The sequence below is a fragment of the Coregonus clupeaformis genome, unplaced genomic scaffold (assembly GCF_020615455.1).
Source record: "Coregonus clupeaformis isolate EN_2021a unplaced genomic scaffold, ASM2061545v1 scaf0074, whole genome shotgun sequence".
In the NCBI taxonomy this organism is placed as follows: domain Eukaryota; kingdom Metazoa; phylum Chordata; class Actinopteri; order Salmoniformes; family Salmonidae; genus Coregonus; species Coregonus clupeaformis.
The window spans coordinates 177190-203621 of NW_025533529.1; the positions used below are offsets into that span (position 1 = coordinate 177190).

General features: G+C 42.6%; 1 protein-coding gene across 1 annotated transcript; it reads right to left on the reverse strand.

Moving 5' to 3' along the window:
• Positions 1-827: 827 nt before the first annotated feature.
• LOC121555794 (V-set and transmembrane domain-containing protein 2B) lies at positions 828-22641 on the reverse strand. Its single transcript, XM_041869641.2, has 5 exons — positions 21795-22641; positions 20883-21070; positions 20023-20052; positions 18934-19333; positions 828-1834 (listed from the first exon to the last, which is right to left on the reverse strand). Exons 1-5 carry the CDS (start codon positions 21865-21867, stop codon positions 1746-1748), a joined length of 780 nt encoding a protein of 259 aa, XP_041725575.2. The 5' UTR covers positions 21868-22641; the 3' UTR covers positions 828-1745.
• Positions 22642-26432: the final 3791 nt, after the last annotated feature.

Here is a 26432-nt window from a genome sequence, read left to right on the forward strand (position 1 = left end):
ACCTGTTTGTTATTTTGTGGTGATATTAGTTTTCGAACAAATGCAGTCCATACACACGAGTGAATCAAAACAATAGTTTTAGGGAAAGATAATAAACTAACAAATGTCCAAAGACGTTGGCATTCAACACTCGCAATGAGAGCTCTGTTTGTGTTTATATCATGTCTGCTAGGCATCTATTGAGAACAAAGGACTGTCTGGAGCCAAACTAAAGTTCAAAGTGAAACCAGTCTTCCCATTCTCCACCAATATTCATGTGATAAACTGATAAACGATGAAAGATCTTGAAAAAGACAACAAGAGGAGACTAGGTAGGGAGTTGCCGTCGCTCTTCCCTGGGATGCACATTTGACTAATGAAACGAACTGTAGTGGCGTATCGTGCTCCTTTTTTTTGGTTTGTTAGTTAGACACGCTTACATGAGCGAGCGTTCTTCCGCTGAATGTGTGCCTATCCTGCCGGAAAGACTACATCACAGCTCACTACTCCCAGGGGACTGCGTTGCGACCCTCAGTCGACAACATGGGCGCTCAAGTGGTACCTTTGCGTCTGCTTTGCCAGTATCCACAGCTGCTCAGCTGTCAAGTATCTGCCATGGATTCAATAGAGCTCAGACACTGGTTCTGCAACTGACTTTGGAGATAAACTTGGACGGTGAGGCACACGGGCGCTTCATGAGACATTAGTGCTTGTGGAGCAGTGACCTACATACCTAATTCACTTCTAGTTCATGGAAAGATTTATCTCATGATACGGGTCAACCATATACTTTAGAGAGCACTAAGACATGGTTTCCTGTATGGTCAAAGAAAGCTTAATAGATGTAATATTCACATATAACGCCTTTGATGTCCATTTTTATTTTAAAAAAACAACAACTTTTATTTCAACTGGTGTTGGCAACATACCAATACGTTTTTTTTTTAAATTTTTATAAATGAATGTCTTAACTTTGACCACCATATCTTTAATAAAAATAAACATTATTGAAGGTGACTAACAACAACTATGGTAATGTGTGCCTTATTTAATCAAAATATATAAGGTCATATTTGTATACATCATGAAACAACGCTTGAGAAATCATAAAAGAGAGAGAGTGGGGCAACAGAACTACATAGACTCACAGTCTCCATGAATGGACCAAACATAAAAAAGCCCCATCTTTGATGTTTGTGAAAAAAATGATGGGTTTCTGTTCAACAGCTCATGCAAATCAACCTAAACAAACATGAGGAGTGGATATCTTTTAGAAAGAAAAAAATCAACCAAAAGCAGTTAACATCAAAATCAATTCAAAATCCTGAAAAATGCCATAGAACTGAAAATATAATACAAATAGATAATGCATGGAAAATAAAACATACAAAGATATCCACATGAAAATAAATAAGAACGGCCATGCATGATGCATGGCAGATACTATTTGGAAACTGGATGCAGCGTTTAGTGGATGTTGGTTGTGTGTATGACACAGCTGAGAAGTTCTTATACACATAGATTCCTTGTTTCATGCTTCTCATACAATCCATATACATCCAGTTCTTAGACGTGTCTTCCATTAGCCCCAGTCAGAAGACGACCGTCTCCTCCTCCGGCTCCTTCTCTTTCATTCAGTCCTTTCTTCGCCATTCGTTTCCTCATCCTCAGTGATGTGCCATAACGGTATACATCTATATATATTTCCCTTTCGTTGTTTGGTACATAAAGTGAAAACCTTCGGGTCGTCGTTTGGTTGAAGTCTCTTATTGGGCAAACAGGAAGGGGAGGAGCTTATGCAGGATCAGGAGAGTGATGAAGAGGAACGGGTCAGTGGTGGTAATGGCTCCAGAACCTGGCCAGACAAAGACAACCAGAGGGGGTGGAAAGGTCAGTGGAAATGTCTCTGTGCTACAAATCACACCTGCACACAGAAACTGAGGAGAGAGATAGTGTTAAGACACATAACCATGGATGCCTGGCTGTGGTGAATGGGAAACATTGGGGGATCCTCCAGAATAATGGAAGCTCACAGTAGCTCATGATATCTGTTAACTCCCTGCCAGGAGTAGAATTCTGTATTACCTGGGCCATATTTCACACAATTATGGCTGACAAAATGGCAGTCGTGGAAAATCTCAAATCTACTTTCGTTCACACTTCTGCTGCCATGTTGCAGATAATGGTGAGATAGAGGTGAGAGTTTCATCCACATTGCCTGGCTACCTTTTGCGTCCATGAAATGGCAGCATCTACTTATGGTGATGGTTTTGTACAGGAAAGGTGGGAGACATCCCGGGGAGAACTTGGCTATGAGGATGAGTGGACCTTGGATACAGCTCCTAGTCCCTATCTGACACATTTCATTTCCTGTTTGAGCAGTAGAGCAATTGCGGGCTAAAAGCTGTTTCATTATGACACACGCACACTTGCTCACGAGCACAAATGCTCGTTTACGCACACACACATGCATAAACGGACACACACGGTCTCCAAAAAACAGACCCCAACAAACAAAAAGCAGGGCCATATGGATTTTACAGATCACACACACATAGAAACAAGCGTAATGAGTCAATGTTTAACGAGGCTGGAGTTCCTGTGACATCTCCAGTGTGAAACAGCCGTCTGTTTTTCCATACTCATGTTTTCCCCAGGCCACGCCCCGCTACACATCCACACACCAGCATTTCCATCATCCCCCGGCCCAAAGACATGGTATAAAGACCACACGAACATCAACTCAAAGACATGAACTCTACTACACGCAAACAGGGCAATACACGTGCTTAACAGTGCCTTACAAGACTCACCCAGAGCCAGGCCAGCTGTCTTAATCACAAACAGAGCCGCAGTGAATTCAGGAGAAAATGGAGTGAGTGAGGAAGCGTTAGACCAAATGTCTTTCTCTATACTTCGCTGAACGTTGATTCGCTGATTGGCTCTAATCTTCGCATCAATTCCCCTTGTTTCTCCCTCATTCCACTTCTATTGTTTCAATCTCTCATTTCCTTCCACCCGCTCTCTGTTTATGTCTCTGGCACTGTACCTCTTTGTAAACTGTTCTTTTGTGTCCCACCCCCATTTTATTCTTGCCACATTTCTCTTTCTTTGCTCTGCACTCTCTCTGTCTTCCATGGTCATTGAGTAGATGGGCTGTAGAGTGATGGACAGCATCTGGACAGGGCAGCTTATCTGACCCTCCTCACCAAGGACACAAATGACAAGTGTTTATTTGAGGCTACCTGGAGACAGCCGCCTCTGACGGCCCCTGTCTGTCACCCTGCCCCTTGTGACGCACCCCACCTCAGCCCCAATCAGACCCTTACAATCACCCCTTCTGGCAGGTGCTGTCACAGAAATCTTTATAATGTCCAATCCAATCTAAATTTGTTGAAAAAATAAGTTCCTGTGTAAAAATGTAATCACCTTAGTATTAAAAAGCACTTTGTGATTGAAATGTGGAAACAGAGCAGGATTCTCAGTTGTGATATTGGTAAGGAACAGAGGAATGCCTCAGATCCCCTTTTGAAATGGGTTAGTCACGCAATGTGTGAATGATCCTCATCTTAAAAACAAAGGTGTCATTGTATGCTGATGATTCATGTCTTCTTTTATATCCACAACTTGTATCACTCCACAGCCTCATAGAGGATCTAGATACATTTTCTAACCTCTCTGGATTACAACCAAATTATGATAAATGTACTATATTACGTATTGGATCACTAAAAAATACAATTTTTACATGACCATGTAGTTTACCAATAAAATGGTCTGATGGTGATGTGGATATACTCGGAATACATATCCCAAATGAAATAAATGATCTCACTCCAATACATTTTAATAGAATGTTGCAAAAATAGATAAGATCTTGCTACCATGGAAAGGTAAATACCAGTCTATTTGTGGAAAAATCACCCTGATTAACTCTTTAGTATTATCCCAGTTTACCTATTTGCTTATGGTCTTGCCTACGCCTAGCGAACAGTTTTTTAAAATTATATGAGAAAAAAAAGATTCAATTTTATTTGGAACGGCAAGCCAGACAAAATTAAATGGGCCTATTTATATCATGAATATGAATTCGGTATATAGGTTATATATAGGTTATATATGAGCTACACGGGACTACTTTAAGCCGTACACTCCACAGAGCTGGGCTTTACGGAAAAGTGGCCAGAAAAAAGTCATTGCTTACAGAAAACAAATAAGCAAACACGTTTGGTGTTCGCCAAAAGGCATGTGGGAGACTCCCCAAACATATGGAAGAAGGTACTCTGGTCAGATCAAGGAAAACGCTATGTCTGGCGCAAACCCAACACCTCTCATCACCCTGAGAACACCATCCCCACAGTGAAGCATGGTGGTGGCAGCATCATGCTGTGGGGATGTTTTTCATCGGCAGGGACTGGGAAACTGGTCAGAATTGAAGGAATGATGGATGGCGCTAAATACAGGAAAATTCTTGAGGGAAACCTGTTTCAGTCTCCCAGAGATTTGAGCCTGGGACGGAGGTTCACCTTCCTGCAGGACAATGACCCTAAGCATACTGCTAAAGCAACACTTAAATGTCTTGGAATGGCCTAGTCAAAGCCCAGACCTCAATCCAATCGAGAATATGTGGTATGACTTAGAGATTGCTGTACACCAGCTTAACCCATCCATCTTGAAGGAGCTGGAGCAGTTTTGCCTTGAAGAATGGGCAAAAATCCCAGTAGCTAGATGTGCCAAGCTAATAGGCATACCCCAAGGGACTTGCAGCTATAATTGCTGCAAAAGGTGGCTCTACAAAGTATTGACTTTGGGGGGGTGAATATTTATGCACACTCAAGTTTTCAGTTTTTTTGTCTTATTTCTTGTTTGTAGGCATGTTGTGTAAATCAAATGATACAAACCCCCCAAAAATCAATTATAATTCCAGGTTGTAAGGCAACAAAATAGGGAAAATGCCAAGGTGGGTGAATACTTTCGCAAGCCACTGTATGTGTATGTGTATGTATATATATATATATATATATACTGTATATATATATATACTGTATATATATATATATATATATATATATATATATATATATATATGCGAGAGAAAAAACATATGGGGGATTGGAAGTGATGCAGACAATTACATTGATGGAAGTTACAATCTATCTGCAATATTTAAGCTGATCTACCTCCCAAAAAAACATTTTTTCAAAGTTCAAATCTGGTGTTAATAGATAATAATTTAGCGCTGCGAAAACCCACACCTTTCAGGTACACTGCTTGAGAAACCAGAACTTCTTCTCATGCACTGATGCGTATAACATTTATATAACATCTTTGGCACAAAACCCTCTATTCTATGTTGTATTCTACGCTAGTCTATAAAATATTCTAAAACTTCAACAGACACAACAAAAACTCATTATTTTCAATCCACAACTACATTTACGTCATTTAGCAGATGCTCTTATCCAGAGCGACTTACAGTTAGTGAGTGCATACATTTTTTTCATACTGGCCCCCGTGGGAAACAAACCCACAACCCTGGCGTTGCAAGCGCCATGCTCTACCAACTGAGCTACAGAGGACCCATACATACATTAAACAATGGTTTCACCCTGTGTCCTCTATGGTGATCTTTGTCTGACCCTCTCCTACTCTGACAATTAAAATATGTGTTCATTGAAGAAGGAATGCAGGTAAAGCTCTGTTAAATACAAAGGTCAAACAAAAGCCATGAAAATAACTAAATGAATAAACCTACACAAATCGGCTAAAACTTGAAAGCTTCTCCCAGGACCATTGTTGGCATGATCATTCCACACAGCAGTCACCAAAGTTGTAACACCAAGGCATTACTCAAGCCACACTAATCCCCCTACTGTAAGCACTACATGAGAGGATATTAGTTTACTATCATAAGAGCAAACACTGCTCCAACTCCAAATTCACACAACACTGTTGGGATCTGTCGCGTTTATCTTCAAACTATGTTTAAGTATCGGTGGATATCTCTCTGTAGGAATAACATTGCTTTGCCTTGAAGTTCAGATGATTCTCCCCTGAGTTTTGAATCAATCAAAGCACTTACCCTCAGATCACAGTGTCGGTAAGATCATCTGTCTACTGTAGCTAAATCAGTTAGCCAATATTTTACATCCAATGGAAATGTAGGTTTGTGAGAGTAATCTCGACCTTTAAAAAGACAATTCAAATGGCAGACAATCTGCTGTACTTTATATAACCCACCACATTCAAATATTCAGAAACTAAAACCTGGACACTGGGTTAAAAAGCCATCTGTGGTGTACGATGTGGGGGTGTTGAAATTTCGCTAATTAATAGGCCCAACATATTATTTGGAGATCACATGCCAGTTCAATGAGGGCAAAGAGAAGCAGAAACAATACACCCTCATACAGTGTACAACACTAGATATGACTCAGCTACATGCCCTGTTTGCAGAATAATTACTGTCATTAGCACACCAGCACTGTGAGGTTGGAAGGTTCAACACTTGACTTTATTTCCCTCTCTCTCTCTCTCTCTCTCTCTCTCTCTCTCTCTCTCTCTCTCTCTCTCTCTCTCTCTCTCTCTCTCTCTCTCTCTCTCTCTCTGTCTGTCTCCCTCTCTCTGTCTGTCTCCCTCTCTCTGTCTGTCTCCCTCTCTCGCTCTGTCTCCCTCTACCTCTCTCTCTCTCTTTCTCTCTCACACATTGACAATCTACCTAAAGTAGAACCTCTTGGGTATGAGAGGTACAATCTCATCATTCTGTTAGATATGAGTGTTTCTGTAGAGTAACAGCTATGCACTGTGTAGACCTGTAACTAATGGCCATTAGGATGACATCACTATTCTCGAAGGTTACGGTTGGCATCTGCTAGACGGTTCAATAGGGGAATGATTAGGAATTGCATATGGGGGAGGACAAACAGAACGACTGAAAACACAGACAGAGTGCACAATGGGGAGTGTAATACAAAGTACTGTAGATAGATACAGTAAAAAGAAAGGCAAAAGACTATGTTGCAAAAGAGAGACAGAGAAAAAACCAAGGTGGTTGACTTTGTTCTATTCGTTTAATTGGACTGAACATACAAAGAAGGATTTTGTATGATAATTCTCTGGTTGGTGCCTAAGTTTGTCCTCATGGATACATACGGGTCAAAAGTCAATGTTCTCTTTTGTTAGGGGGAGGTTGAACACCCACAGGCTTCACCCAAAGGAAACAAAAAGCCTTGGAAGTTCAATAATTCAAGAGTGTGAGGCAAACAAGGCCTCCTCCACCATTTCACCCTCAGCTTGCAGTGCGCCATAGGTTTGTAACTCTGACTGCTTGGGGTAGCTAAAATAAAGAGAACCGCTACAGAGATCTACCATTATCGATTGCCAGCTACAGTGGGGAAAAAAAGTATTTAGTCAGCCACTAATTGTGCAAGTTCTCCCACTTAAAAAGATGAGAGACGCCTCTAATTTTCATCATAGGTACACAACAACTATGACAGACAAATTGAGGAAAAATCCAGAAAATCACATTGTAGGATTTTTTATGAATTTATTTGCAAATTATGGTGGAAAATAAGTATTTGGTCACCTACAAACAAGCAAGATTTCTGGCTCTCACTGACCTGTAACTTCTTCTTTAAGAGGCTCCTCTGTCCTCCACTCGTTACCTGTATTAATGGCACCTGTTTGAACTTGTTATCAGTATAAAAGACACCTGTCCACAACCTCAAACAGTCACACTCCAAACTCCACTATGGCCAAGACCAAAGAGCTGTCAAAGGACACCAGAAACAAAATTGTAGACCTGCACCAGGCTGGGAAGACTGAATCTGCAATAGGTAAGCAGCTTGGTTTGAATAAATCAACTGTGGGAGCAATTATTAGGAAATGGAAGACATACAAGACCACTGATAATCTCCCTCGATCTGGGGCTCCATGCAAGATCTCACCCCGTGGGGTCAAAATGATCACAAGAACGGTGAGCAAAAATCCCAGAACCACACGGGGGGACCTAGTGAATGACCTGCAGAGAGCTGGGACCAAAGTAACAAAGCCTACCATCAGTAACACACTACGCCGCCAGGGACTCAAATCCTGCAGTGCCAGACGTGTCCCCCTGCTTAAGCCAGTACATGTCCAGACCCGTCTGAAGTTTGCTAGAGTGCATTTGGATGTGTCACGAGTTACAAAGCCAGAACCCAGAAGCAGACCAGGACAAGGTAAGTTGAAACGAAGGTGAGTGTTTATTTACAAATTCAAGAGTGATGCTGAATAATCCAGGGAACAGAGCGGGCGGCGTTGATTAGTTGTTGGGGGTGCAGTGGTTGATCCCATCATGGCTCGGCAGCCGCCGACCACCAGGCAGAGGTTGGATGAAGGTTCCGGACGAGTGACTGCAGATGGAACAAAACGGAGGTAAGTAAACAACAAACCAACAAGGTGCAAAACAACAAAACTAACGCTAGAAGCTCTAAGACTGATACTCTGGTAAACCTACTGTTCATGGCTAACGATCCGGCAGGGAATGGATGTTAGGCCAGAGCCTAAGAAGGGTGATGATCAGGACCAGGTGTGCAGATTGCTGATGGGATGCAGGTGCGGAAATCAAGAGAGCTCCCGCCTAGCAACCAGGCAGGGAGCGTTCCAGAACCCTCGGGAAACTGGAGATCACGAGCAGAAAAACTAGTCCACAGACAGGACCCGACTCAGACTGCCGGGATCGTTACAGGATGATCCAGAAGAGGATTGGGAGAATGTCATATGGTCAGATGAAACCAAAATATAACTTTTTGGTAAAAACTCAACTCGTCGTGTTTGGAGGACAAAGAATGCTGAGTTGCATCCAAATAACACCATACCTACTGTGAAGCATGGGGGTGGAAACATCATGCTTTGGGGCTGTTTTTCTGCAAAGGGACCAGGACGACTGATCCGTGTAAAGGAAAGAATGAATGGGGCCATGTATCGTGAGATTTTGAGTGAAAACCTCCTTCCATCAGCAAGGGCATTGAAGATGAAACGTGGCTGGGTCTTTCAGCATGACAATGATCCCAAACACACCGCCTGGGCAACGAAGGAGTGGCTTCGTAAGAAGCATTTCAAGGTCCTGGAGTGGCCTAGCCAGTCTCCAGATCTCAACCCCATAGAAAATCTTTGGAGGGAGTTGAAAGTCCGTGTTTTCCACCATCATTTGCAAATAAATTCATTAAAAATCCTACAATGTGATTTTCAGGATTTTTTTTTTTCATTTTGTCTGTCATAGTTGACGTGTACCTATGATGAAAATTACAGGCCTCTCTCATCTTTTTAAGTGGGAGAACTTGCACAATTGGTGGCTGACTAAATACTTTTTTCCCCCACTGTACCATTGTTCCCTATAGGTCATGTAGTGTCTTTCCTTATAGGTGAAAGTGACCACTCATTTAAGTGAGAACTCTCCACCTCTCTACCACTTTTCCCACTGTCTCATGGTCTTGGATGAGCTATAGGCAGCAACACAAAGGCCCGATAATAATAGAGTGCTGTGAAGTCCCCATAACCGTCCAGCCATCATCTGTCACAGAGATTACAAAACCAGCACAGTGCCTTTTGCCAGGCAAGCAATGAACAAAAGTCAATCAACACCACATTGGGAGAAGTAAAGTGCTTTCCACACAGTCTGTAAGTACTGACAGTTATCTAACACTTGTCATAATTGTCCTCGGAGCGGAGACTGACAACTGAAAAGCCACATCAGCCTGTTAACATGCAGACACACAGTGTCCATTACCTCAGCCTAATGTACTCTCACACCTTGTTACCTCCACAGGTACACCCTCGCCAACCCTGGCGAGCCTTCACAAACGGACAGGAAAATCAGCCATGTCCAATATACAGTTTATAATATTTAAATGTATTTTAATCACATTTGATAGTAATGCAACTAACAGGCATGCATGGCATAAACACACACACACACACACACACACACACACACAGGATGAGATAGATAGTGTTTAATGATGGATTGAGACAGCTGTCCAGCCAGAGACAAATACTTTTGCCAAGGGATATCAAGGTCATCTAGGGTGGCAAGCAGACCATTGCATTTTAGGTAGGTGTATTCGAGTGAGCTCTTGCATCACCACTGTCTGGCTATCCTCTTGCTCTCTGCCATCCTCCTCACCCCCTACCAAACAAGCTCACCTGCCAAGTCATTACTCCCAAACTGCTGAGTGCACACAGTCACAGTGCTTAATATTATTGCATATCCTATTGCATTGTCAACTGCTCCTATTGCTCTCTCTCTCTGTCTCTCACCTCACTTTCACTGTGAATAATACAAACAGCAACATTATCTAACTAACTCCCACATCCGCAATATGGAATATTTCCACTAACCAAATGTTCCTATTAATCACGCAGTCCGTAATCAATATAGATAGTCAATAAAATTATAATTTTGAATATTCCAGTGAATTAGTTTGATGATTAATCAATTAATTATCTAAGTAATAGCGGTTCACATTGTAATTGGCTTTCAGATTGGCCTACATACAGGTTGATTTTGTGAAACAAGTGAGCCAAATGACTGATACGTAAAACAATATTTCAGATGAATGTAAAGTAAGGGAAAACAATATTGTATAAATGCTTGGGAGGTGCCACAAACAAAGAAATGCGATGAGATGAAAATCTTTACAATAATATTCTGTTTGTAATGTTGAAAAATGCTAGGATTAGTGGTTGTGATTCCATGGATGGTTGTATTCACAGTTTAAAGTTTCAACATGGTTCCATTTCACTGTTGTGTAGTAGCATTTCGTAGTTTTTCTGTTAGTGAATTAAGAACTAGGAGGAACATTCACAACTGTGAAGTCTCCACACATTCCACTGTGAATTCATGTAAGACAACCTCCACCTCCAAAGTGTTAGCCACTGATCCTCCATGGGACTGTCTATCTGGTTCCCTGTGAAGCTCTGGAGAATGGTGCACTGCATGTTTATCTGTTATCCCAGCAAGGCCACCAAACCCCCAGATGAAAAAATTAAAATGTGAGAGGCAATTTGAGACACCTGACAGTGTGGTGAGGACCCGGCTTATCTGCCACCTGCCCGTGGCATTTCCCCTTTAATATTAATTGTTTCTGCCACTCAGCCAGATGACATTGCAGAAAAGTGATAGATGCACGCATTTCCGAGAGGCGGGCAGATCGCATTTTTTCCCCTCAGCTGTCGTAATTGTGGTAAGACAGGAGAAGGCCAATCTTTCAAATATGCCAGGGTGCTTTTTAACCTTCACAAGCTGTTGACAAATATGTTGTGGGGTTCACTTAAAGAAAAAAGCCAAGACAAATTCTGTATCCCTCCGTCAATGTAAAAGTGTCAGGGAGGCACTTTTACATTGATTGACTTACTGTATTTGATTTAGTCTGGCAGAGATACATGACGAGAGACAGAGAAGAAAATACTGGCCAGCCAATTTGAAGGAATATAGCAGCCTTGAGCAAACAGTAAAATATGAAAAATAATATGCATCAGATTTTCCTAAATCAACAGGTGAGCTTGCCTTGCTCTGTACTGGACAATCATGTTTAGACAACTAGCCCAGAGCTCAGTCTATAATACCTCTGATCCTCAGATGATGTTGTTTTTCGATACTAAATCAGTATTTCGAACTGGAGCATAGAAGTATTACTGCTCAGTATGAGGCATATACAAATGTTTGTCAGTCAATCCAATTGCCCTAACAATGGCTGCCTGACCTTAGCTCGTTGTGTAATCAAAACAGAGCGCTATTGTATTCAAGTCTACTAATCAAACAGTTAATAGGATTCTGATTTTAGAATTTTGAATTAGAGCTTAACGGTAATATTGAACATCAATGACATTTCTTTTGGAACAACCGCAGGCTAATTTGACATTTAGGTGATTGAAAAGTCTCAAAAAAGCAACAACAGAAATAAACGAGAGAGAGAGAGAGAGAGAGAGAGAGAGAGAGAGAGGGAGAGAGTCAGTGAACTGGTAGTGGTATTGTTTGATTTTCTCGCCAAATGGCCGCCTCCGTCTCGCTTCGCTAAGGACATGGCTGGCCGAGCATGCTGATCCACAGTGCCAGTCCCAGGGCATTTAACGTGCACTAGGCTATTCTCACGTCCACAGCACATGTCCAGGATGGCAGCATCAGTGTTCTAAACAGTCCAACATGAGGAGGCCGAACAGCATGGTGCCATTCTGTTAGCTTGGTGTTGTTTGCATGATTACCCCTTGGTTGGCAGTTAGCTTCATTCAGAAAGTAAGGGATTCGACTCACAGAAAATACCAAATGGATCCATGGCCTCTGGATAAGAGAGTCTGCTAAATGACTAACAAGTATAAGTAAATGTAGAATTCCAATAACCAATTTGCACAGCTCTGTTGATTACATTTTCTGTAGATGGCATTGGCTTCAAGCATACATTGATATATACATGTTGTTGGATGATATTACTGAATCAGAGGTGAAGCACTGTGCTCAAAGACACAGGTAGAGTTGTATAACTGTTTCCTCTGGAGTCCTCTCCTCCAGTCATCGACCACCAGCTGTCCTCCACTGCCCTGAGGACAAAGCCACAGCAAGGGGAGAACAGCCATCCCGACAAGCCACAACACACGTCGAGCAGACACAACACTGAGTACGATAGACACAATAGGGAAGAAACAGAGAATGGAACTCCCTACCCTGTCTCCTCCAAGGGCCTCTAAAGTATTTCTAAAACTTCCCTTCAGGAGTTCCTTTCACTCTTATCACCACACGGAAGTATAGAACCCTTGAGGAGAGAGACAACCCCATCTAAAGAGGCCAGAACCCTGGCAACAGCCCTATCATTAGACGAGGGCCCTGCTCTACATTACCCCCTTAGCCACCCTGCAAACCACCAACGCACTGACAGCAATAGCCAGGAGAGAGGAGAAGTCTGCACACATGCTTCCAGCCAGAGAAATGAACATGGTCTCCCTGGCTGCTTTCACATAATGTCTGTACACACACGCAGACACAATCAAAACATACATCAGCAAACAGTTACATGCTAATGCACATAAACAGACAAGTGTGATCCCACATACTGATAAGTATGTCTCCACCTTCCCTACCCCCAGCCAGACATGTCTCCCATGCTGCACCACCACTGCGTCAGCAGCTGTACGTCTGATATGGCAGAACGGCGAATTAAACCCTCCTGCGGAGTCTGTGAAATTTAATTATTCAGGAGTATGCTTCATCGATCAGTAGCGAGTCTGACATGTGAGCTAGCCCCCTGCGCGCTCTCTCCAAGGTCTGCTTTAAGGCACTCTCACGTTATAGTGTGGAGATCATGAGGAGACATCGTATCCATGGCCATTGTGAATCATATCTTTATCATTTCTTTCTCTATATGGTGGACACTATAAAGGCAAGAACCTGTCACTCTCCTCAGTGGGGAATCATAAGTATTCACCCCCCTTGGATTTTTCAGATTTTGTTGCGTTACAAAGTGGGATTGAAATGAATTTAATAGCAATTTTTTGTTGTCATTGAGCTAGACAAAATACTTTAATGTCAAAGTGAAAGAAAAATGCCCTACTTTCCACACCTGGATTGTGCGATATTTTCCCATTATTCTTTTCAAAATTCTTCAAGCTCTGTCAAAGTGTTAGGGATCATGGCTAGACAGTCATTTTCAAGTCTTGCCATAGATTTTGAGCAGATTTAAGTCAAAACTGTAACTTGGCCACTCAGGAACATTCACTGTCTTCTTGGTGAGCAACTCCAGTATAGATTTGGCCTTGTGTTGTAGGTTATTGTCCTGCTTAAATGTGAATTTTTCTCCCAGTGTATGGTGTAAACCAGACTGAAGCAGGTTTTCCTCTAGGATTGTGCCTGTGCTAAGCTCCATCCCGTTTCTTTTTATCCTGAAAAACTCCCCAGTTTTGCCGATGTCAAGCATACCCATACCATGATGCAGCCACCACTATGCTTGAAAATAAGGAGGCAGTTACTCAGGGATGGATTGTGATGGATTTGCCCCAAACATAAGGCTTTGCTTTTAGGCCAAAAAGTTATTCCTTTGCCGTGTTTTTATTGCAGCCTTACTTTAGTGCCTTGTTGCATACAGGATGCAAGTTTTGGAATATGTTTATTATATACAGTGCATTCTGAAAGTATTCAGACCCCTTGACTTTTTCCACATTTTGTTACGTTACAGCCTTGTTCCACTCATCAATCTACACAAAATGCCCCATAATGACAAAGCAAAAATAGTTTATTTGAAAGAAAAAAATGCACATTTATACAAAATAAAAAACTTTGTTGAAGCACCTTTGGTAGCAATTACTGCCTCAAGTCTTGGCACACCTGTATTTGGGGAGTTTCTCCCATTCTTCTCTGCAGATCCTCTCAAGCTCTGTCAAGTTGGATGGGGAGCGTCGCTGCACAGCTATTTTCAGGTCTCTCCAGAGATGTTCGATCGGGTTCAAGTCCGGGCTCTGACTGGGCCACTCAAGGACATTCAGACACTTGTCCCGAAGCCACTCCTACATTGTCTTGGCTGTGTGCTTAGGGTCATTGTCCTGTTGGAAGGTGAACCTTCGCCCCGGTCTGAGGACCTGGGTGCTCTGGAGCAGGTTTTCATCAAGGATCTCTCCGTACTTTGCTCTGTTCATCTTTGCCTCGAGCCTACCTAGTCTCCCAGTCCCTGCCGCTGAAAAATATCCCCACAGCATGATGTTGCCACCACAATGCTTCACCGTAGGGATGGTGCCAGGTTTCCTCCAGACGTGACGCTTGGCATTCAGGCCAAAGAGTTCAGTCTCGGTTTCATCAGACCAGAGAATGTTGTTTCTCATGGTCTGAGAGTTTTTAGGTGAATTTACCACAGGTGGACTCCAATCAAGTTGTAGAAACATCTCAAGGATGATCAATGGAAACAGGATGACCTGAGCTCAAATTTAGAGTCTCATAGCAAAGTGTCTGAATACTTATGTAAATAACGTATTTTTGTTTTTAATTGTTAATATATTTGCAAACATTTCTAAAAACCTGTTTTTATGGGATATCGTGTGTAGATTGCTGAGGATTTTCTTTTAAAAAAATCAATTTTAGAATAAGGCTGTAATATAACAAAATGTGGAAACAGTCAAGGGGTCTGAATACTTTCCGAATACATATATATTACTCTATTCACTCTGTCATTTAGGTAATTATTGTGGAGTAACTCATTTAGGTAGCCATGAAGTCCTTTGAAAGGCTGGTCATGGCTCATATCAACGCCATCATCCCGGAAACACCAGACCCACTCCAATTCGCATACCGCCCCAACAGATCCACAGATGACGCAATCTCAATCGCACTCCACACTGCCCTTTCCCACCTGGACAAAAGGAACACCTATGTGAGAATGCTGTTCATTGACTACAGGTCAGCATTCAACACCATAGTGCCCACAAAAGTCATCACTAAGCTAATGACCCTGGGACTAAACACCTCCCTCTACAACTGGATCCTGGACTTCCTGAAGGGCTGCCCCCAGGTGGTAAGGGTAGGCAGCAACACATCTGCCACGCTGATTCTCAACCGGGGACCCTCAGGGTTGCGTGCTTAGTCCGCTCCTGTACTCCCTGTTCACCCACGACTGTGTGGCCAAGCACGACTCCAACACCAACATTAAGTTTGCTGACGACACAACAGTGGTAGGCCTGATCACCGAAAACGATGAGACAGCCTATAGGGAGGAGGTCAGAGACCTGGCAGTGTGTTGCAAGGACAACATCCTCTCCCTCAATGTGAGAAAGACAAAGGAGCAGATCGTGGACTACAGGAAAAGGAGGGCCGAACAGAACCCCATTAACATTGACAGGGCTGTAGTGGAGCGGGTTGAGAGTTTCAAGTCCTTGGTGTCCACATCACCAACAAACTATCATGGTCCAAAAACACCAAGACAGTCGTGAAGAGGGCACAACAACACCTTTTCCCCCTCAGGAGACTGAAAGATTTGGCATGGGTCCCCAGATCCTCAAAAAGTACAACAGCTGCACCACCGAGAGCATCCTGGCCGGTTGCATCACCGCCTGGTATGACAAGTGCTTGGCATACGGCCGTAAGGCGCTACAGAGGGTATTCCGTACGGCCCAATACATCACAGGGGCCAAGCTTCCTGCCATCCAGGACATATATACTAGGCGGTGTCAGAGGAAGGCCCAAAAAACTCCAGTCACCCAAGTCATTGACCGTTCTCTCTGCTACCGCATGGCAAGCGCCAAGTCTTGGTCCAAAATGCTCCTTAACAGCTTCTACCCCCAAGCTATAAAACTGCTGAACAATTAATCAAATGGCCATCCGGACTATTTACATGGCTGTCACATTGCTTCCATCATGCTTGACATGGTCCAAATTGCTTCCATCATGCTATCATGGTCCAAACACAACAAGACAGTCGTGAAGAGGGCACGACAAAGCCTATTCCCCCTCAGGAGACTAAAAAGATTTGGCATGGGTCCTCAGATCCTCAAAAAATTCTACAGCTGCACCATCGAGAGCATCCTGACTGGTTGCATCACCGCCTGGTATGGCAACTGCTTGGCCTCTGACCACAAGGCACTACAGAGGGTAGTGCGTACGGCCCAGTACATCACAGGGGCAAAGCTCCCTGCCATCCAGGACCTCTATACCAGGCGGTGTCAGAGGAAGGCCCTCAAAATTGTCAAAGACTCCAGTCACCCTAGTCATAGACTGTTCTCTCTGCTACCGCACGGCAAGCGGTACCGGAGTGCCAAGTCTAGGTCCAAAAGACTTCTCAACAGCTTCTACCCCCAAGCCATAAGACTCCTGAACAGCTAATCATGGCTACCCGGACTATTTGCACTGCCCCCCCCACCCCATACTTTTTACGCTGCTGCTACTCTGTTAAGTATTTATGCATAGTCACTTTAACTCTACCCACATGTACATATTACCTCAACTACCTCAACTAGCCGGTGCCCCGCACATTGACTATGCAACGGTACCCCCCTGTATATATAGCCTCCCTACTGTCACTTTATTCTATTGTATATATAGCCTCCCTACTGTCACTTTATTTTTACTTCTGCTCTTTTTTTCTCAACACTTTTTTGTTGTTGTTTTATTCTTACTTTTTTTGTTTAAAATAAATGCACTGTTGGTTAAGGGCTGTAAGTAAGCATTTCACTGTAATGTCTGCACCTGTTGTATTCGGCGCATGTGACCAATAAAATTTGATTTGATTTGATTTGAGATGGCATCAAGCACTCCTCCAGCATCTTTTCATTTGGCCTGCGTCTCACAAATGTTCTTCTTTGTGATCCGAACACCTCAAACTTCGATTCGTCTGTCCATAACACTTTTTTCCAATCTTCCTCTGTCCAGTGTCTTTGTTCTTTTGCCCATCTTAATATTTAATTTTTATTGGCCAGTCTGAGTTATGGCTTTTTCTTTACAACTCTGCCTAGAAGGTCAGCATCCCGGAGTCGCCTCTTCACTGTTGACATTGAGACTGGTGTTTTGCGGGTACTATTTAATGAAGCTGCCAGTTGAGGACTTGTGAGGCATTTGTTTCTCAAACTAGACACTCTAATGTATTTGTCCTCTTGCTCAGTTGTGCACCGAGACCTCCCACTCCTCTTTCTATTCTGGTTAGAGCCAGTTTGCGCTGTTCTGTGAAGGGAGTAGTACAAAGCATTGTACAAGATCTTCAGTTTTTTGGCAATTTCTCGCATGGAATAGCCTTCATTTCTCAGAACAAGAATAGACTGACGAGTTTCAGAAGAAAGTTATTTGTTTCTGGCCATTTTGAGCCTGGAATCGAACCCACAATTGCTGATGCTCCAGATACTCAACTAGTCTCAAGGAGGCCAGTTTTATTGCTTCTTTATTCAGCACAACAGTTTTCAGCTATGCTAACATAATTGCAAAAGGTTTTTCTAATGATCAATTATCCTTTTAAAATGATCAACTTAGATTAGCAAACACAACGTGCCATTGGTACACAGGACTGATGGTTGCTGATAATGGGCCTCTGTACGCCTATGTAGATATTCCATTAAAAATCTGCTGTTTCCAGCTACAATAGCCATTTACAACATTAACAATGTCTACACTGTATTTCTGATCAATTTGATGTTATTTTCATGGACAAGAAAATTGCTTTTCTTTCGAAAACACAAGGACATTTCTAAGTGACCCCAAACTTTTGAGCGTATATATGGGGGACAGAGGAAGTGATAGTCATTCAAAAATTATGTCAACCCCTATTATTTCACACAGAGTGAGTCCATGTAATTTATTATGTGATTTTCTAAGCTACATTTTACTCCTGAACTAATGTAGGCTTGCCTAAACAAAAGGGGTGAATACTTTTGCAACAACTATATTTTAGTTATTTAATTTGTAGGCCTATTAATTTGTTAACATTTGTAGAATGTTTTTTTCACTTTGACATTATGGAGTATTTTGTGTAGATCAATGACAATGACATTTCAATCCCACTATGTCACCCACAACAAAATGTGGAAAAAATCCAAGGGGGTTAATATTTATGATACCCACTGTATATGCACACCTTCCCTCACTCTCCATAGTCTGACTATAACCTCGGGCAAAATCAAATGTCTCAACTGGTGGCAAGATAGGCAGATATGTCCCAGCATGGTATGATGAAAGAAACAGTACCTCCCCTTAAGAAACATTGCCCTGTCAAGCAATATAATTTCATGTATCAGGTGTTGTACTCTACAAGCATCATCCAATATATTATTTGTAAATAACATTACATAATTCAATGACAATAAAAATGTCAGTGTAATTTATCATTCACTAAAAAGGGGCAAATCACTGGTCCGAATGACATGCTCCTGAGGGTCTGACAGGAGATTGAGGAGAAACACACATAAACTCCCATCTTCTCACCCTGTATCACTAGGTGTCACTGTTGCACTTAAACTTACCAGCTCCGTGCTGTTGTCGGAGGATGGCCGCATTACCGGGCCTCGGCGAAGCTGAGGACTTCGCTGCAGAGGCGGTGGTCGTCGTGCTGGCGGGGAGGGGGCCATGTCCCGCCGGAGGAGGCACACGAGGCTTTCCCTGACCCGGCTCAGAGGTAGCTCGCCCCCCGGCCACCGCGTCCTTGCTGTTCCTCAGTGGCCATCTATTCTGGATGTGGGACACGGCCTCCTCCGCCACCATGCCATCACTAGGAATCACCCGGAGGGTGGCTTGAACCTTGTATTCCTGAGTCTCGTCAGAGTACAAGTCGGAAACTCGGCACTCGTACACCCCCTCGTCCTCCTTTCGCACCTTGGAGAGACTAAGCCTGTGAGATATGGCGCTGCCCTGCACCCTCACAGTCTACAAAGAGAAACAGAGAAAATTAGAAATTGCTACATGCACAATATAACCTGTTGGTTTCGAAAATAAATATGTATATATCAAAGTAGACTAGGCCGGCCACTCGTTAGACTACTGCCACATATGCAGCTCGTGATGAGGGCTTATGCGTTTGATAGCCTAAAGCCTAAAGGCCTATAATCCAAAAATGCAAAAACGTGTGGATGCAGTCTCAATAGAGAAAAAACTTGCTTCTTGGCAGGAAAATGCAATTACATCGCAGTTTAGTGGTGGGCCTAAACATGGCAGATTTAACGCTGCCTTTTGTGTGGCAAGTCTCTGAATACATTTCAAAACAAGATTAGGCTATATTTATATTCTAAAGGCGTGATAGTGGTGAGCCAGCCAGGTTGGAGCAAACTGTACAAAATGGAGTCGTAAGTCTAGAAAAAAAGATGCTTGGAAAAATGCCCAGTTGCACCAGAGGCCTGGACAGTTACCACCATAACTTGTGATAAAATATTGGCAATCAGCCTTCATAGCACCACTTGGCCATATCATGTGAACAACGAAATAAACATTTTATCACTCAGATGCATTATGGCACTTAACTGTGCAGCCATATACAAATACAATAAAAAGCGAACATTTTAACAAATCAAACGCTTCAGCTGGACATGGTTAGTGACAAGAGAAACACAAGCACTTACGCTTATTTTTGTGGCATCCTTTTGAGTGACCTGAAACCAGAAATGTGTCGAAGTGTTATGGTCAGCCAGAGACACAAGACTGCATAATACTATATTTTATAGCAGTTACACGTTACAATATTAGCTTCACCACCATTGGAATGCCATGTGCAATTTTGAGAAGCTTTCGAAATTGTTTTTACAACTGCGTGCATTGGAATCAGCACCATGGACAGCAACAGTTACGTTGCTCCCAAACCTGTCCCAAACAGCGTGCATTGACATCAGCACCATGGACAGCGACAGCTGCATTAGCTCTCGAGCTGTCATAAATAATCGGTTGTGTTTTTCAGTGCATGTTTAATGTGGTTAAATAACAGAGCAGAAACTACAGATGGGGTTGTTCTGTGTCCCTGAGTGGATTGAAACAGAGGCACAGAGGGTGTAATCATGTCACAGTTATCCAACAGCTTTATGGAATATTCCAACGTGGGCATTTCCGCTGCATGCATGAGAACTCTCTCTGAACTGATTTTAAAATCCTAAGTGCCATTTGTATCATTAGGTGTGACGTCCCCCCTCCGGCCCGCCCCAATACACACATCCCCTTCTTTAATAGAAATGGCCACATAGTGTTTATAATCTCCAGTACATCCGCTCACATGCTTTTTTTCGGCAACATGTTGTAATGAAGTCCATCAAACAAATAGCGACATATGTCTTACATATGGCAATGCCATCATGAAAAGCCAGATTGCACACAGCCGTAGCCATAAGTGTCAATCACTTTTGGTGCAACTTCGGACATTTAAACAGAGCCCCTCTCAGTAGTTGCCCGGGAGCAGCCCAACCTGCCCTCCCTGTCATTGGGACAGCATTACCTTGGCTCTGTTCGCCGGAGCGCTTATTTGCAGTTCGTGTGCAAGTTCTTTAGGTGTTGTCTCCTTTAGGTACCACCACTGGATCTCAAGCGAGAAGGGCGATGATCCGATGGCCCGAAAGGCGCACGGCATCTCAGCGTCTTCTCCCTCACCGACACTCACATCTTTGGGCACTTCAGTAAATGTAGCTAACATTGGGAAAAGACAACATATAGAATAGATTAATATGGTGGAATGACAAATTAACAAAGGTCTGAGATTACATAGCCTCATGACAGACAACTAAAATACTTTAGTGACATCCATAACCAAATTGTCTTTATTTCGCAATACAATCATATTCAGGTTGCCATTAATCTAAAATATCAGTTTATAATAGTTTAAGACTTAAAAGAAAATAGACAATGAAGCAATGACGCAAAGGTAGCCTACACAACTAGGCGTATTGGTTTTATGTGACCCGTGCACTGTGAATTGAAATGACCATGGCGTTTGATATAACCTGTAACACAATAAATACAAGTATTTGGTCACCATGAGAATACTAATTATTGTTGCTTTACGTGTTTTGAGAGATTATGTTCATCTAGCATTAGGCTTAGCATAACTGAGGAAATTTGGACATTATGCAAAACTGCTGAAGCGCAGTCTTGACATGTGTGCGTCTAATACTGTAATCATATCAATCTATTCTCTCACCCATGTATAATTTAATCGACAACGTCATTTGTTTTTTCTTCTAACGATCAAGTCACTGCAGCAGAATAATGCGCTTGACTTCAAATAATGACCCGGTCCCGTCCATATCACAACAGCTTGAAATAAAAAATCTAACGACAGGGCTGTTCGATTGACAGCATTTGTGTTGACCATCATAAGCACGGCATGCCACGACTGACAAAGTTGACTTACCATTTACACAGAATAACAAGGGTGCATTAAGAATTAAATAATAAAGGACGCCGTTGAGTCCCCGTTTTTCCATCTCATAGATAGGCTAGGGTAGTTAGATTAGAGATCGCGTAAAGACGGTCATTTGACCATAAATGTATCTTTATAACATCAACATTTCAATTTCCATGATGGGCAAGCGTTGGTCTCTGATCTGTTGGGTTATTCGTTAGCTTTGCCAAAGATTTAGGATATTTCACAAGATCCAAAAAACGTACTCCAAAATGTTTTCCTGCCAGCCAGGCGAAAAACGTACAATCCAAAGGTGCGAACCAGAATACCCTCTCTTGGTAAGTGAGAATGTTCTGCAGCTGCTCTATATTCTGTTATTATCCCTTTATAACTGTGATTCCTTATTTCCCGATGTGCTTCAGGTCGAAACCAAACTTCTTCTTGGCTGAAAGAAACCTGCTCATTCTGCTTTCCACATGAAGGGAAGGTTTCCCGGGCACTTCTCCAACACCCATTACTTAACCATCCTTGTGTCTGCTCCCATAAAGAGGACCTGCGGAGGACGAGATTCCCGTGTTTTGTACTAAGACCTGGAGGATCAGTCGATAGTTCCCAGTTTCGCGAGCGGATCCCTCTGCTTTGTGTGCGAGTGCATATCAGTGAGGAGGCGCTTTAGCATTTCCAAACCGACTTGCTTAGTGTGGAATGCGCGCGACGCCACCGATAGCCTGACGCGCGTTGAAACCTAATCAACCCTTCCCTCAAATCAACGCGCGGCTCAACCTATGAGGACAATTTTCACAACCTGACGTCCAAACGAAATGCCAACCCTTAAAACATGTAGAATCAAAATGATTCATGCTGTTTTCTCTCCAAAATCAACAAGCCACTCTAAAATTAGCCGGAGCCGAGCTGTGGTTGGTGCTTTTTGTTTCTTTAATGTGAAAAATAGGCCTACAGAAAAAACAGCAGAGCTTTAGACTTTTTTGTTGTTGCGGTATTGGTCAGCTGTCGCACAGCCTCCTGTATTAAAACCACCGGGATAATCCTTATTCCCTCAAACAGACAATGTGGTAATTCGGATTAAAATCAATTTCACTAGGCTATTGAACCATTCAACACAGTATTGCTCCTATTTAATCATTTTGTGCTATTTGCTTTGAAAATATATAGGTAATTATGTCAATGTCACCCAATACATGTCATAACGGTTTATGGTTTGATGATTATGATGTTTGGTGTGACCAGCCTGCTGTGACACACACACACACACACACACACACACACACACACACACACACACACACACACACACACACACACACACTCACCTCACTCACTCACTCACTCACTCACTCACTCACTCACTCACTCACTCACTCACTCACTCACTCACTCACTCACTCACTCACTCACTCACTCACTCACTCACTCACTCACTCACTCACTCACTCACTCACTCACACACACACACACACACACACACACACACACACACACCTATATGGATGTGTGCCACCGAGTATAGACCATGGTGGATTGCCACCACTATTGCTTTAATCTAGGGTCTTTCTGAGATGCCTGGATGGTGCTGCAGACTGATCCCCTGGCTGAATCCTAAAACGGCTCTCCCAGCTGCCAAGCTGCCAATAATGCATTGCTTGTTCACTGAAATTTCCCCATTAGCTAGTATAGAGTGCTAGAGTCAGAGAGAATTGGGAGAAGAGGACATGAGAGCTAGAGAAAGGGTTGGCTGTGGGAAATGATGACTCTATTTTATTAGGCTGTGAGCGACGTTTTAACAGTAGCGCTCAATTAATTTTGAATAAAGAGTCAAAAGTCCAAGATTATGCTGGAAGGTCCATTTCAGTTCTGATGGCCTCATTGTTTCCAGGCCCTTGACAATGAGTTAGTGTCAGGAGCCTGACATTCTCTTCCCCTAACCAGAACCCCTCTACTCTAATAATATAATTTGCAGCAAGCCACGCACACACACTTGTACTTGCACACACATACTGTAGATCAGGGGTATTCAACTCTTACCCTATGAGGTCCGGAGCCTGCTGGTTTTCTGTTCTACCTGATAATGAATTGCACCCACCTGGTGTGCCAGGTCTAAATCAGTCCCTGATTAGAACAATAAAAAGCAGTGGACCTGGCTTCGAGGTCCAGAGTTGAGTTTGAAGGCTGTAGGCCATACTATAGTTTGTGAGCGTGCTCAAACTGTAAACTGCCCCATGCGCAAACTATAAAGTAAAAACATGTACTAGATGAATCAGGAAAAATATCTCTATTTGAAAGCACTTGAATGCTAATATGTTTATCCAATCAAGGTGAATTTTCAAACTGTGCTATTGATTACCTCATTGTAAAACGTCTTTACATGGAACAGCAAGTCCCTGGTATTATTTGACAGTAGAGAAATATCAATAGAAGAGCAGCCTGAGCTGAATAACAAAGGGCAGCTTGAGTCGAGCCACTGATTCCACAGGATGGATCATGATCTTCAGCATTCCGAGCCCCCAGCAGCGTCGCTAGAGATCCACACCATCAAAACCAGCCATTATGTAGGGCTGACCTCGAATAAGGCCTATTGATTGTTTCATCGACACCCATCATGGGCCAGAGGAGGACAGAATGCATTGCTCATATGTTATGAGCATTGACCTTTCTGTATTTTCCCAAGTGATTTTTTCGTAAGGGCTCCCAAGTCCCAATCTCTAACAGCAATTGGTTCATTTTCACACATTAAACAAAACAGTAAATTCTATATTAATACTCAATTTCTGTAAATGAGTAACGGTTCTACTTTATAGAGGCTCTACTGGTCGCATCTGTGTGCTGATCAAAACATTCCTCTTTGTAAGACTGCTTTTCATTCTTGGCCTATTAGAGCATGTCGAGAGGAATTTGGCTGAATGAGATGTCATGTACCCTCAAATGAGTTTGAAGAGACATAGTCGGTGACGTAGGTCTTAGCTCTTTCCGCATACAGCCATAAAAGGTGGTGAAGGCGCTATATGAGGAGTCTGCTTGTGTCAGACTATCCTCCTCAGATGTACAGTCTCTTACATTTAGCTGAGGATCATGTTTAGTAATTCATGACCTTACTGCATGGCTGGCTGTTGGTGCTACAGTATGAGGGGGGATGGTGTCTCGGGGTGACGTGGAGGCTGCTTCCTGTCTTATTCATGATTTAAAATATATGATATTAATGTGACGCAGAAAATCCAGTGGTGCAGCTTTATGCAACACGGCTGCATTCTCAATACTGTTAATTGTGCATTTTACAGAAGATAGACCCTTTCATGTTTTTTATTTTACCTGAGTTAACCTACATTTTAATACCCTTGTTTGTGGTGTTGTTTTTGTAATTTGTTCCATCTCTATGCATTTCCAGATTTGTTTTATTTATTTTGTATCATCATCATCATCACACATCATCATCATCATCATCATCATCATCATCATCATCATCATCATCATCATCATCATCACCATCATCACCATCATCATCACCATCACCATCACCATCACCATAATAATAATAATATATGCCATTTAGCAGACGCTTTTATCCAAAGCGACTTACAGTCATGCGTGCATACATTTTTTGTGTATGGGTGGTCCCGGGGATCGAACCCACTACCTTGGCGTTACAAGCGCCGTGCTTTACCAGCTGAGCTACCATCACCATCATCATCATCATCATCACCATCACCATCATCCTGTAACATGCATTTTACGGTTTTTTCATTGGCTTAGAAATATGAATATGGACTTCCTTTCGAAGACTCAACAAGAGGTTCTGGTAGGATGATCATTACACTACTATTGCGCTGACCATGTCCCCCAAGCTCAAGATCCTATATACTGTATTTCTAAACCGTGAGAAGATGGTGATACTGACTGACCTTGGGATAACTCAGTGCTGACCATTAACCAGATTAGTAGAAAAATAAATGACATTCTCTGTTCTCCTGTGCAAATCTGCACATCTTAATCACTCCTATTAAAACAGCCATGGAATAAAAAAAGGACAGCTTTATGGTTAAGAAAATCCATTATATATCAAATACGATTAAAAAAAGTATTGTCCACTGTATGCAGTGGGTGTCATAAAAATGAACAAGTCATAGCCTTGTATCTCTCTCTTGAATAGGCTTGTATATCTTACTGGTTGTTTGGTGTTATATATTCTATCCCTGACCTCACCAAATTCAATTTCTTTACTTCATACTGGACAACACAATTCCCACACAGAATCCCACACAGTCTCTCTTAGATTTCATTGGAGTATGTTAGATTTGAGGGAGAGAGAGAGAGAGAGAGAGAGAGAGAGAGAGAGAGAGAGAGAGAGAGAGAGAGAGAGAGAGAGAGAGAGAGAGAGAGAGAGAGAGAGAGAGAGAGAGAGAGAGAGAGAGAGAGAGAGAGAGAGAGAGAGAGAGAGAGAGAGAGAGAGAGAGAGAGAGAGAGAGAGAGAGAGAGAGAGAGAGAGAGAGAGAGAGAGAGAGAGAACAATGTATCTGCTTGTGTAACACATTATTTTTGTGTACAGCTTTAAGGATTAGAGAGCTAATAATTTTCAAGTGTCACACATCACACCTCGACTGTTGATACACTGTCAGCGGAAGGTATCCTGTTCTC